Source organism: Oryx dammah, unplaced genomic scaffold (genome assembly GCF_014754425.2).
Source record: "Oryx dammah isolate SB20612 unplaced genomic scaffold, SCBI_Odam_1.1 HiC_scaffold_8, whole genome shotgun sequence".
Classification (NCBI taxonomy): Eukaryota; Metazoa; Chordata; class Mammalia; order Artiodactyla; family Bovidae; genus Oryx; species Oryx dammah.
Genome location: NW_024070192.1, coordinates 38,337,592 through 38,351,384, shown reverse-complemented (window position 1 = coordinate 38,351,384; position 13,793 = coordinate 38,337,592). Strand labels below are relative to the sequence as shown.

At 50.4% G+C, this 13,793-nt stretch overlaps 1 protein-coding gene across 2 annotated transcripts in view; it reads left to right on the top strand.

The window, feature by feature from the left end:
• RAP1GAP2 (RAP1 GTPase activating protein 2) overlaps positions 1 to 13,793 on the top strand; it is a 188,161-nt gene that overhangs the window by 82,182 nt on the left and 92,186 nt on the right. For both annotated transcript variants that reach the window (XM_040243759.1, XM_040243758.1), the window contains exon 3: positions 74 to 158. In XM_040243759.1, coding sequence (XP_040099693.1) covers positions 74 to 158 — 85 coding nt within the window. The remainder of the gene's footprint in view (positions 1 to 73; positions 159 to 13,793) is intronic.

The following is a 13,793-nucleotide window of genomic DNA, read 5'->3' as shown; positions in this document are numbered from 1 at the left end:
GAGGAGAGGGAGGAGGTGCAGACAGGCCCCTGCTCACTTCTGACCTCTTGTGTGTTCTGTGTTCTCCTCACAGGAAGCAGGAGCTGGCCAACAGCTCGGATGTGACCCTCCCAGACCGGCCGCTGTCCCCTCCTCTCACGGCGCCTCCCACCATGAAGGTAAGAGGCTTTGGGCTGGTAAGTGGGGAGGGGATGTTGCAGGGGGCAGGGGGGAGCCCTCTTGCTTTGTCCCCAGGCCCAGCTGCTTCTGTCCCCTCCGTGGGGGCCATGGAGCCTCCCCGCACCTCTGGATGCAGTGTCCACTTGAGATAACCAGTGCGGGAGGAAGGTGTGACTGGGAGATACAGGGGTGTCAGGGGGCGGTGAGGAAATAGACTGGGGTTGACTGTGGTGGGCAGGATGCCTGGTGATTAGGGAGAGGCCTTGTGGAGCTGTAGATTCTGGAGCAAGGGGCCCAGGCGGGGCATGTACATGGGGACACTCAGAATGTGGCCGGGTGCCTTATGGGGCCACCTTCTCAGAAGGGCTGCCTGGGGGTGGGGAAGGAGGGGTCCTGCGGGCTGGGACCCTCCTGGGACTTGGATGACTCTTGTATGCTGGTCAACCTGCCTCTGACTGGCCCTCCTAGGTAGCTCTGTCACTCCAGTCTCTATGGGAGGGTTGCCCTGGAGGTTCTGGGGAACCCGTAATTCTCCTGTTAGCACTTCATGCAAGTCTCTTTCATGGGAAATTGCATCCCAGGACCCCGAGGGGCCTCATCCTCCCCACACTGAGCTCGCTCACCCTTCTGTCATCCAGTCTTCCCGGCCAGGTGGCCACATGTGCCTGGGCTGGCCCTCATGGGGGGACTTTGGCTCAGCCAGTATTGCTGTCTACGCAGCAATGCGCCTCCCTCCTTCCGTCACCCTTTGCCAGGTGATGACCAGCTCTGAGGAAGTCACCTGCCTCCTGAGTCAGCTGAGGGGACATCTAGGCCAGCCACCGCCCCCCTCCTGAGGCTCTGCTACCCGGTGACTCACAGGGAAATAATTAGGTATCTTTCCTGTGAGTCCTTGCTGTACCCCTTCTTCCCTGACCCAATCTGTTGCAGTGATACCTTCAAAAGAAGTAGATAAAAGCCATCTTCCCATTACCATCCCACTTTAAATGCCCACCATGCACAGAGCTATCCTGGAACGACAGTCAGAGCCTGTGTCCTGGTGGAATTAGGAATTCAGGAGTGGGTGGGGTGCAGGGCCCACCTAAGACAGCTCTGCTCTCCTCCTGGTGAGGGTACCCAGGGGCACTGAAATCCAGACCATCTTCATCAGCCTAGGCACAGTGCTGGCATCTGAACCAGGCGTCAGGGTGGCTTGTTTGCACAGGGTAATACTGAAATGTGTCACCATTCTCAGTTTCAACCCCTTGCTCTGCAGAACTGGGTGTGGGATGCTCATCTCTGTGCTCACATACTGTGCTGTGCTTAGTTGCTCAGTCATGTCTGACTCCTTGAGACCCCATGGACTGTAGCCCGCCCGTCAGGCTCCTCTGTCCATGGGGATTCTCCAGGCAAGGATACTGGAGTGGGTTCCCATGTCCTCCTCCAGGGGATCTTCCCAACCAGGGATCGAACCTGCATCTCTTACATCTCCAGCATTGGCAGGCGGTTCCTAGATCCCATACATCACAACTAAGACTTGGAGCAGTCAAATAAATAAATAAATATTTTAAATAAAAAAAAATTGGGGCTTTATCCTAACTAGAGGCACTGAAGTCATTGAAGATTTTAGTCCGAGGAGTAAGATGGCTTTTGAAGAGTCACCCTGGCTTGTGTGGGAGGGAGCAGAGTGGAAGTGGGGGGTGGTGCTGGGAGGCCACTGCAGCAGTTCAGTGGGGAGAGGATGGTGGCCTGACTCTGAGGGGCCTGTGAAGTTGTTTGGAAGTGGTTAGATCTCACATTTCCTATGTGGTGAGATGTGAGAATTTGGGGTGAGGTAGGGGGCAAGGAAGGCCCCAGGTTTGGAGCAACTGCATAAACGTTACAGTCATTCTCTGAGAGGGAGTGCCCCAGGAGAGAGAATGAGGGCTTAAGTTCCACGTGCTGAGTTGGACAAGCCTGAGACACCAATGGGGGTGTCAGTGAGCAGCTGGGTATTTGGGGGCTGGGCTCAGAAGAAGGGTGTGACTGGAGGTAAAAACGCAGAGTTATTTTTGTTGACAGGGGAATTGAAGCTGGGGGTGGACGGGTGGGTGAACTCTCCAGGGAGAGAATGGAGCCAGCAGATGAGAGATTCCTGGGGTGGCCTCCCCAAGTTGAAGGCTGGTGTGGAGGAGGCTGGAGACATGGTGGGAGGGACAGGCAGATCTGGGTTAGTGGTCTGGCGGCTACTCAAAACTACAGTGCTCATGCATGCCTCAGTCTTCTCAGCACAGGGGAGCGGGCATTTTGGGACTGCCCTCACCAAGCCATGTTGCTGGCCCAACACGTCCCAGCACTGAGCTCAGGGCAGCAGTTGCATCCCATTCTGTGGGTCCCTGATTCTGGTGGATGGTTTTTTTAAAAAAAATTATTATTTTTGTTTTTACTTTGTGCTGTCCTCAGTGTTTGTTGCTTTTCATGGACTTTCTCTAGTTGCAGCGAGTGGGGGCTACTCTTTGTTGCTGCTCTTTGTGAGCGGGCTTCTCATTGCAGTGGCTTCTCTTGCTGCAGAGCACGGGATCTAGGTGCACGGGCTCAGTCGTTGCAGCTCACTGGCTCAGTAGTTGCGGCTTGAGGCTCAGAGCACGGGCTCAGTAGTTGTGGCACATGGCCTTAGTTGCCCTGTGGCCTGTGGGATCTTCCTGGCCCAGGCATCGAACCTGTGTCTCCTGCATTGGCAGGCGGATGCTTATCCACTGCACCACCAGAAAAGTCCATCTGGTAGATGTTTATGGTGTGTTGATGATACTGGAATCCTGGTTGGAGGAGCAGGCACTCATCTTCCACGCCTCTGGTTTTGCTTGAGTCTCCTCTACCATCAGGCACTTTTCTAAATTAAGCATGGATATATGTGTTCTTGGATATGTGGACTGAAGCCCCCTCTCTCCCCATCAGTTCCACGTGGAGTCACCTGTGAGGACCTGGGCTCTCACCTGTGATGTCCTCTCCAGGGTGGGATTGGGCCCAGACTTTGAGGTTTGGGACACCACGGGGTGGAGGCTGGACTCTCTCCAGTGGGTCACTGGCTCTGGAGTTCCTCAGCCCCCTGCCCTGCCAGCATCTGGACAGGGGAGGAGGGTCTGACTTGGCTCCCTGGCAGTGTAGGCTTGGGGCAGGGGTGGCAGGGAAACCCCTTTGGTGTTGATTAGCTTGGGAGTTACAAAATCTCAGGGGTGGTGATCCATTTCCTCTCCAGGTAAGCTCGAGGCCAGGAGGTGGGAAATGACTTCCCCAAGGTCCCACTGAAGATAGCTGTCTTCCTCCTATGGCCATAGAGTCAGTTCAGTTCTAAGACACAAACCATTTTTGATACAGTGCTCTCATCCCACCCACCACACCAGGGACAACCCTCCTTTAGTTGCTCCGCACACTAGGAAGGGCCTGATGGAGCAGAAGCTGGCCTCCAGCCTGAGAAGCACCCTGCAGACCCCTGCCTCCAACTGGCATGCCTGCTCCAAGGGGTCCTCTCTGCCCCTCCCCCACATCTTTGTGTTTGTGGTTTTCAAGGTTTTTTTTTTCCCTTGCTAATATGAAACTGAGAAAAAGCCACCAAAGAAATGCTGAGCAGATGGGCAGAATGAGAGCCCAGTTCCCAGCCAGAATTCAAACTGTGGATGGTGCAGGGTGGGCTGGGAGAGGGGCTGGGGGCTGTCTTCCTGGGAATGCAATGGATCGTTTCCAGGCTCACGTTTTTTACGATCCAGTTTTCATGCCCAGATGGATCACCCGGCACCCAGGAGAACCATGTGTGTCTCCTGCGCTGTGCCAGACCCCGAGGGGTCAAACCAAGGCCACCGTCCTTGTCCCTCAAAGAACCTGCTGTCTTCGGGGGGGCTTAACTGAGCAGAAGAAGCCATATGGCTCAGCATGTGGCATGCTGCAGTGAGTCCAGTGGCTTCTCAGTGGGGGAGAGGAGTGAGGACGGCTTCATGGGGAGGCCGGTGAGGGAGTTGGAAGGGACCCTAATGTCTAGCACAGGGGTTGGTCGACCCCCCACCCCAGGAATGACCGTAGAACAACCTTTTGGGCTTGAAGAAGGTGAGGTTGACCCTCCTGATTCTTTTCTAGCTCGCAGTAAGTGCACGGGCGTTCTGTTGAGGGTGGTGATGCCAGGGCCTTGGTGTGACCTTGATCCAAATTGTCGCACTCGCCTCTGGAGCCCCACCAGGCCTAGTCTGGGAGGTGACCCTCGCTTAGCCTCCTCCGTCCCTCTCTGTGCTAGTCCGAGGGCAGCCTTCTCCACCCCAAACCTTCCCCCTTCCCGAAGACAACAAGGAGGCCTGAGTGCCCGCTGTAGGGGGAGCAGAAAGTTGCGCTCCTGCTTTGTCCCCTGGCTCTTTGCTCTGTATCCCTCGAAACCCCAGTGGTGGGTCAGGCAGGCGCGAAGTCCCCAGAGGTGGGGAAGAAAGTGGATGTCAGAGGAGCCTTCTCTGCACTTCCTGTGTTTCCTGTGGGCAGGGCTGTGCTGGGCCTCTGCCTCTTGCCCTCACGAAGTGCCCAGTAGCCACCCTCTCTCCTGGGCATTGGGGTGTGGGTGCTGGGGTTTCTTTTTCAGCTTGGAGCCCAGCCCCAGGCCTGATGCCAGCTATTTCTTTGCCCCCGGTTCCTGCCCCTTGTCTTCCGTTCTCACTCTGAAAAGAGCCCACACCTCTCTGTCATGACTGAGTGAGGGGGTGTCAGCTCCCATCAGATCTGCTACATTTGTGTGGGCGTGGTGAGGGGGCCTTTGTGGGAAGGGTTGGGATCCCTCTGGGGTGGGGCAGGAAGGGCTCAAGGACAGCGGCAAGGGGGTTTGGTTCCCCCTCCTTAAGAAAGCCCTGGGTGGGGTAGGGGGCATGACAGTTGGGACTCGCATTCCCCACCCCAGCCACGACCGCCTCCCAGGAGTTCAGCTGGCTTTATCGCTGGCACTCCTGGGAGGGCTGTCCCTGGTCTCCACATGGACCCTGTTTATGTCTCTGGTCCAGATGCCATCCTCTCAGGAACCACTTCCCAGGAGGCCTCTGATTGCATGCAGGCCAATGGGCAGGGGAGCCCAAGGGCAGTGCAGATGTGAGGGGGTGCTTCCTGGCTCTGCTCCTGTGGGGGGTGCACCTTGGAGGCTTAGCGAGCTGGGGCATGTGTGTGTGCGCGTGCCACCTGCATGAACCCACTCCTCACGTGTGCACGTGTGTGTATTGTACCTGATTTTGTTCATTGTTTTAAGGCTAGTTAGCCTACATTTCTTTTTTTCCTTCTCAAAGACAGTCTATTTTTTAAAATTTTATTTATTTAAAAAATTTTTATTAGAGTATAGTTGTCTTTTTTTAGTTTTTTAAAAATTTATTTATTTTAATTAGAGGATAATTGCTTTATAATATTGAGTTGCTTTCTGTCATACACCAACATGAATCAGCCATGGGTATACGTATGTCCCCTCCCTCTTGATGGAGTATCATTGCTTTACAATATTGTGTTATTTTCTCCTGTACAGCAAAGTGAACCAGTTACACGTATACACATACCCCATCTCTTTTGGGTTTCCTTCTTGCAAATGACTTTAGGTGTAACTGGATTTTTAAAAAATGTACATACATTGAAATGCATGAATCTTAACTGTACACTTTTATTAATGAGCACACCCATAGGATCCATACTCTGATTCAGATACAGGCTCTTTCTAGTCCCCCAGAATATTCTATTATGTCCCTTCTTTAGTCAATCCCAACCACCCCCTTGGGAAGCAACCAGTATTCTGGGAATTTTTTTTTTCCAATGTAAATTAGTTTTCACCTGCTCTAGAACTGAATTTAAAAGAGATCACATGTAGTCTGCACTTGTTTGCGTCCAGCTCAGCATAGTATCTGTGAGAGTCACCTACGCTGTAGAGTATATCAGTAGTTTGCTCCTTTTTAGCCCCACTGTACGAATATGGCACAATTTATTTATTCTGTTGAGGGACCTTTGGGTTGTTCCAGTTTTGAGCTGTAATGAATAGCTAGATGCTTTGACTATTCTAGTATACGTTTTGTTTTGGACACGTGTTTTCATTTCTCTTAGGTAAATATCTAGTGGGAAACGGCTGGGTCAAAGGGGAGGTGAATGTTTAACTTTATAGGAAGTCACCAAACTTTGGGCCAGGTGGTTTTACCGTTTTATGTCCCTACCAGCAGCGTTATGAGAGCTCTGACTGCTTCTCATCCTTGTCAACATTTGCCATTGTCCGTCTGTTTAATTTTAGCCACTTGGGTGGGTGTGTAGGGAGAGGGTATTTCATTGTGGCTTTAATTTGCATTTGTCTGATGACTAATGACATTGAACACTTTCTCACATGCTTGTGGACCATTCTTACAGTTCCTCTGTCCCTCCTACCCCTTTAAAATGGGGTTGTTTGTCTTCCTGTAGGCATTCTTTACATATTCTAGATACAAGCTCACTCCTTGTCTTAATAGTGTCATTGACGAACAGAAGTCTTACAATTTTGATGATGTTAGTTTATGTGGGTTATATTTTGTTTTGTGCCTATAGCTTTCTGCATCCTAAGAATTCTTTGCTTATTCTGTATCACAAAGATTTTCTTCTATTTTTTTTCTTCTGGAAGCTTTCTAGTTTGAGCTATGGATCTAAGATTGATCTCAGCTTAACCGTGTGCCATGATCCAGGGGCCCCCAAGCTCTGGGATCTAATGGCTGATGATCTGAGGTAGAGCTGATGCAATAATAACAGAGATTAAAGTGCACAATAAATGTGATGTGCTTGAATCATCCTGAGACCGTCTCCCACCCCCCAGTCTGTGGAAAAAATTGTCCTCCATGAAACTAGCCCCTGGTGCCAAAAAGGTTGGGGACCACTGAATAGGCATCGTTGGGCAGCAAGCCCTGTACTTGCCCAGCCTTGAGATTGAAGAAGGAACCAGGAGTCAGTGAGAGAGACCTCCATGGCTTAATGGACAGAGGATCTTATGTCTGAAACAAGGCCCTGGAGGGACACTCCACTGTGTGTGGCAGACGGAGGGCAGGTCAGGCAGCAGGCTTTGCTCTGGGAGGGGCGAGGGAGGTTAAGTTATAGGTGGAATTGACATCAGGTTGACTCAGTGGTTACCAGGGAAACCAGCAGAGGAGCACGTCCTTCACTGCCTCTTTGCCCCTTTGCTAAGGTATGGTGAGCATGTTCTGATCTGAAGATGAGAACAGTCACGAGCTGGGTTGGGGGTCAAGTACGTAGGCCTTTACTGATTACGCTCTATGACTAAGAGGGAAAGTCCTGTCAGGAGCGTAGGGTGTAGGTAAGGCAGGAACTGGTCAAGCAGGGGCATGTACAGGGAGCAAAAGAATAGCCATCATACTGGTGTCGAGGTCCATTTATTCTCATATGGGTATCCAGTCATTGAAAAGACTTTGGGCTGCTTTGAGACCTTAGTCAAAAATCCGCTGACTGTATCCAGGCAGCCGTGCCTGTGTGTGGTTTCTCTGTAAGCCCTGGTGTTTCTCTGGATCAGGGATGGTAAGTGAATGTGCCCTGATGGCAGACGTCAGTAATGATCACAGCATCCTTGCTCATGAATTTAGACATGGTCTCAGGATCCTCTCCAGCAAAGCCCTGCAGGCAGCCACCGCCAGTCATTGGGAGCTGACATTTGAGATGAATTGTTCCTGGCATCTCTGATTGAACTTGGCGGAAGAGGTTAAGTTGTTTGCTCAAGGTCCCACAGCTGGTGAGAGCAGAGTCAGGATTTGGACTCAGGTCTGTCTGTGTGGCTCAGAAGCCTGTGCTGTCTTCACCACGCTCCAGACTGCTTTCTGTGAGTTGTGTGAGCTTGTTACTTAATCTCCCTGTCCTCTAGTTTCTTCCCCTGTAGAATGGGCGCAGTGACCACCTAGAGGAGCAGGTATGAAGAGTAGTGAGGTACACCATGAAGCAACTAGTGGAGTGCTTACCACCTAATGGGGGCTCAGTAAGTGGTTGTGATGACGACAGTGATTACAATGATGATGATGGTTCTGGAGTTCTTGCCCGGAGACACATAAAGAGGACTTTTCTCTAGGGAACTGGGAACCACCAGCTCATGAGAGTCCCTTGCCTGCTCCCATGGAGACTTCTGAGCTGCAGGCTTGAGACGGGGGAAGCCCTGCTTCCTAGAAATTGCTAATGGAGCTCAAACTTCAGGTCTCGGCCTAGGCGTCTGGGCCGCTTGGACCTTATTTCTTTCTCTCCTTTGTTTCAGGGAAATAGGTCATCTGGGCTTCTAGAACGCTCTCTCTGGGAGTCCTCTCCCCTTCTCCTTTGATCCTCTAGTCCATCTCCGTTTCCTTCTGATAGACCACATGGTCTCTTCCATCGGGGAGGCTCATCCAGTTCATGTGACCTGGACCCGTATCCCTTTGAGGCTTTTCCTCAAAAAGATGACGCAGTATGGAGTAGCAGTTAAGGACATAGTTTCTGGAGCCCACCTGCCTGTAAGGCTTTGCCATTTCCTAGCTGTGTACCGTCTTGGCCTCATTTCCCTCATTTGTAGAGGAGGAATATGAGAGTACCTGCCATGTGTGTTTGTAATGGGGATTAATTGATATGATGTGCTACAGAAATGTTAGTCATTATTATTCCTCCAGAGAACAATGCTCAGAGAGAAAGTCAGAAGGGAAGTACCCTGATTTTTCTGTTGTTAATATAATACTTCCTCAATTCTTCTTGATTTCCTGCCCTGCCTGGTACCCAGGATTGAGTGCCTCTCCGTATCCAATGAACAAAAATTGAAATTGCATCGTATGAGATTGGCCCCACCTGAGCCCTGTGTATCAGACCCAAAACCCTGCCTGGTAACTGTGGATGATCCTGAGGGTATTGGAAAAAGGCCAAAACCCAAGATCCTGCCCAGCAAAGATCAGAAGGACCTGGGGGAGGGGTCTTTAGGGAAGGAGCATCCTTCCAGATCTTGTTTGTTGACCCTTGAAGTCAGGCTGCCCTGGGCCAGTCAGGGTTCACAGGCCAGGTGGTCCCCAGGGTGACAGGGAGAGACTGCAGAGCCAGAGTCCTCATGAAGGATTTGGGGACTGGACTGAGTGGAGATCTGATAATTCAAGGCCATGGAGAGTCCCAGGGTTGACCTTGGAATGCATTTTATAATCTGTTTATTCCCATCAGAAGGTTCCTTCCTAATTCCTTTTGCCTGAAGCTATATTGAAAGGAGTCTATATTTCTAGACAGACATTGACCTTGTGCTTTGATAGAGCCCTTGGTGTTCAGGGCATCTGCTTTTTTATTTTTAAATGTATTTGGCTGTGCTGGCTCTTCCTTGCTGTGTGGCAGGCTTTCTGTAGTTGCAGTTACTCTCTAGTTGTGGTGCTTGAGCTTCTTATTCCTTTGGCATCTCTGGTTGTGGAGCACAGGCTCTAGGCACACGGGCTTCAGCAGTTGTGGGGCATGGGCTTAATGGCTCTGTGGCACGTGAAATCTTCCGGGACCAGGGGTCGAACCCATGTCCCCTGCATTGGCAGGCGGATTCTTAACTGCTGGGCCACCAAGGAAGTCCAGGGCGTCTCCTTGGGGATGCTTCTCTTGTGTGACGTGCAGTTCAGTCATCTAGGAACGTCAGTTCCTCCAATGGTAAGCCTGAGCCCACCCTGCAGGGTTGCTGTGAGGATTATAGGAGGAAGCAGGTGGGCAAGGGCTTCAGGAAACACCAGGCACCCACATACGTATTATGTTGTCGTATGACTGATACTTGTGGTTGTTATCGTGGGCAGCGAGCTAAATGCTTGTGGGGTGGTTTCATTGATTACCTTACTCTTCTTCTCTTCAGGCTGCCATACACGCTACTGCACTGAGACCGGCTCAGGAGTGGGGTTCTGCCAGATGCCAGGCCCCACCTCTCATCCCAACCCGCCTGCATGCCTGGGGGGCATGTCATTGACTTGACACTCAGGTTCAGTGTGCCTGGCACTTTTAGGGGTCGGTGCACAGTGGGTCCTGTGTTTGTTCCTGGGGGTGTCACCCCTGCACTTCTGAGCCCCTTAGGTACTCCCTGTGTGTACCCTCCTTAGTAAATACCCTGCTCTTGGCTGAGTATGGAGATGGAGTTTCAGGCCTTAGGGTGTGTATTTATTTCCTGGGGCTGCTGTAACAAAGTCCCACAAACTTGGTGGCTTAAGACAACAGAAATGGATTCTTCCACAGCTCTGGAGGCTAGAAGTCTGATATCAAGGTATGAGAAGGACGGAGCTCCCTCCAAAGGCCCTAGAGAAGGAGAATCCTTGTTGGTTTCTTCCAGCTGCTGGTGGCTTCAAGCATGCCTTTGGTTTGGGGCTACATGATTCCAATCTGCCTCCATCTTCATGAGACCTTCTCTTCTCCCTGGGTCTGTGGGTCTTTTATGAAGATTTAAGGCCCACCTGGCTCTACCTGGATCTTATCTCAAGATACTTGATTATACCTGCAAATAAGTCACATTCACAGAATCTTGGGTAGACATATCCTTTGAGGGGGCCAACGTTTAACCCATTATAAGAGCTGTGATGGGAGCCTGGTGAGGCTCCGAAGCTCTGCCAGCAGCTGCTCACCCTTGTGTGGTTAGAAGTCACTCAGGTGTGACCACAGGGGTGTGTTTGTGTGTGTGTGTGTGTGTGTGTGATGGGGTGGGGCGTTGCTGGCACAGGGCTGGAAGGAACTGGCCCAGAGCAGCCACAGCTCCCCTGAAGGGCAGGACGTGCTCTCCCGTTCTTGCTGTCACAGAGCTTGGTACATAAGGAGCCCAGAGTAAGTGCTTCATCACCCCTTAGTGGTTTGTTCTTAATACACACTCATGGTGGTAGTTTAGCTCCTCAGTCATGTCTGACTCTTGGGAACCCATGGACTGTAGCCTGCCAGGCTTCTCTGTCCCTGGAATTTCCCAGGCAAGAATACTGGAGTGGGTTGCTATTTCCTTCTCCAAGGAATCTTTTCAACCCAGGAATTGAACCTGGGTCTCCTGCATTGCTGGCAGATTCTTTACTGACTGAGCTACCAGGAAAGCAGTACATACTCATAGTAGGTGATTTATGAATTCTCATGGACTGATCCAGCCTTGAGAATGTGGCATTGAACAAACAAGCCCAGTATTTTCTTGGAGAGTTTTTATTAGATTTTTTTCTGCAAGTGAACAGCACACCCTGTTTTAACTAAAATGATATATGCTTCTTATTAAAAATGTAAGCAATAGTAAAGTATAAGAAAGTAAAAAAAAAAAAGAATCTAAAACAAAACCCTAGTAATAATCCCACCATCCAGACATATTCATCATTACCGTTTGCTAAATCCGCAGACATCTCGGCATCGTGCACACATTTAGAGGCATAAATAAATGGGATCGTGTTGTTTGTGCCCATTTATAATAAAAGGAGTCAAATTCGATTTTACTTGCATTCAACCAGTGAAGAGAAAGCCAGGTGACTCAGGAGTCACTGAAGTTTAGATACATGTTTTTACTCTAGAAGAGATAGTAACCCCTCTAAGAGTCCTCTGAAGAGGAGCTAAATTGTTTTATTAAATTCTTTTATTGAAAACAGACAAATCTTTGAGGGTGGAGACATTAAGTTTTAAAAAATATATATTTGTTTCTTTCTGTCTGTGCTGGGTCTTCTGGCTGTGAGCAGGGGGCTTTCTCTAGTTGCGGTGAGTGGGGGCTATTCTTTGTTGTGATATGTGGGCTTCCTGTGCAGCGCCTTCTCTTGTTGCAGAGCATGAGCTCCAGGCGCACAGGCTTCAGTAGTCAGTTCCCGGGCTCTAGAGCACAGGCTCAATAGTTGCCCCGTGGCATGTGGGATCTTGCTGGACCAGAGATTGAACTGGTGTCCCCTGCATTTCAAGGCAGATTCTTAACCACTGGACCACTAAGGATGCCCCCATTAATTTTTTTAAATAAATTATTCCTACTTTATACATAGTGTTTGGCTCCCTGCTTTGAAATGTGAGAATCAGGTGGCTTTGGAGGCAAGCTGGTGCCGTCTGTGAATAGCCTGGCTCACTCACTCCTTTTGACGGGAACTGCTGGGCCCTTAATAGCAGCCTGGGCGGAAAGGATCTGCATCTCCAGGTGTGTGGAAACGTGGAGGGAGCCTTTCAAGAGCCCCGGCTCAGTTCCACATGGAAATCAAGCAGAACCCCTTGTGGGAGAGAATTGGGTTTGCTAGCAAATGACATGGCTGAGCTGATTTGATTTGGCGGCAGGCTGGAGAGGTTGTGTGTCACAGAACGTTTCAGTTTTGCAGGGTCGAGACATGATGCTAGAGAGTCAGAGTTCCTTCCTTCCTGTGGATCTGTCAGAAGGTTTGTGTTAGTTTCTCATAGCTGCTGAAACAGATGACCACAAGCGTAGTGGCTTAAGACAAATGGATTTCTCATCTTCGAGTTCTGCAGGTCAGAGGTCTGAAATGGGTTGCATGAGACTAAAATCGAGGTGTCCACGGGGCCATATTCCTTCCGGAGACTATAGGAGAGAATTTATTTCATTGCCTTTTCCACCTTCTAGAAAGCCACCTGCATTCCTCGGCTCCTGCCCCATTACTCTATCTTCGAAGGGAGCAACACTGATCGGGCCAGGCCCCTCCCACACTGCCATCTCTCTCATCCTCTCTCTTGTCTCCTTCTATTATAAGGACGCTTTTGATTATATTCCTGGATAATCCAGGATCCTCCTCTCACCGTAGGGTTGGCCGATTACAATCTTAATTCCACCTGCACTTGAATCCCCATTGTCGCCATTAACCTCGTATACTCACAGGTCGTGAGGATTAAGGACAAGAGCATCTTTTTAGGTGGGCGTTGTTCAGCTATAACTAGCTCAGGGTTCAGTAGGAGAGGCTGGGTCCTGTTAGAGCTAGGTTCCTCATCTATAAAGTGCGGGAGATATTTTCATCCCACTTCCTAGCGGAAATTCTTGAGGCCCAGCACACAGTAGGTCTTCCTTTTATGGGATTCTGTGGCCCTGTAACTGACCTTTTGCCTGTGTGATTTCATTACTTTGTGAGATCATGACTGATTATATAATTTCAAATGTCCTGCCCTGACCATTGGAGAAAGGGACGGCAACCCACTCCAGCAGTGTTGCCTGGGGAATTCCATGGACAGAGGAGCCTGGCAAGCTCAGTGCAAGGGGTCGCAAAGAGTCGGACACAACTGAGCGACTAACACACACACACACACACACACACCCCTGACCATGGAATTTGACGTGCAGGCCATGGGGTTTGATTTCCATGGGGAAAAGAAGCCCACTCAGCACTCATATCGTCAATAGAGAGCTGAGATGTGACCTTGATTTTGCTACCTTCAGTCAGCAACTTGCTGGTCCCCCATCCAGGCAGAAAGCTAACCCCTCGTGGAGGAAAAAAAATGACACATGTGAGCTTCCAGCCCTGATTTGAGTTGTCCAGTCTTTCTTTGAAAGGAGGTGCCATTGCCTGTCTCCAGTCACAAGTGGTTATCTTCCTCCTGTCTAACCCGAATCTTTCTTGCTGCGATCTCAGCCTACTGGCTCTCAACTTGGCCGGTAGGGAGACAGCCAAGCGGGTCATCAGGTCGATAAAGCGTCAAATCCTGGTGATCTGTTTTTAACAGATTGCATTCTAAGGTGTCACCATGTCTGTCCCAGGACCATGTTCTTG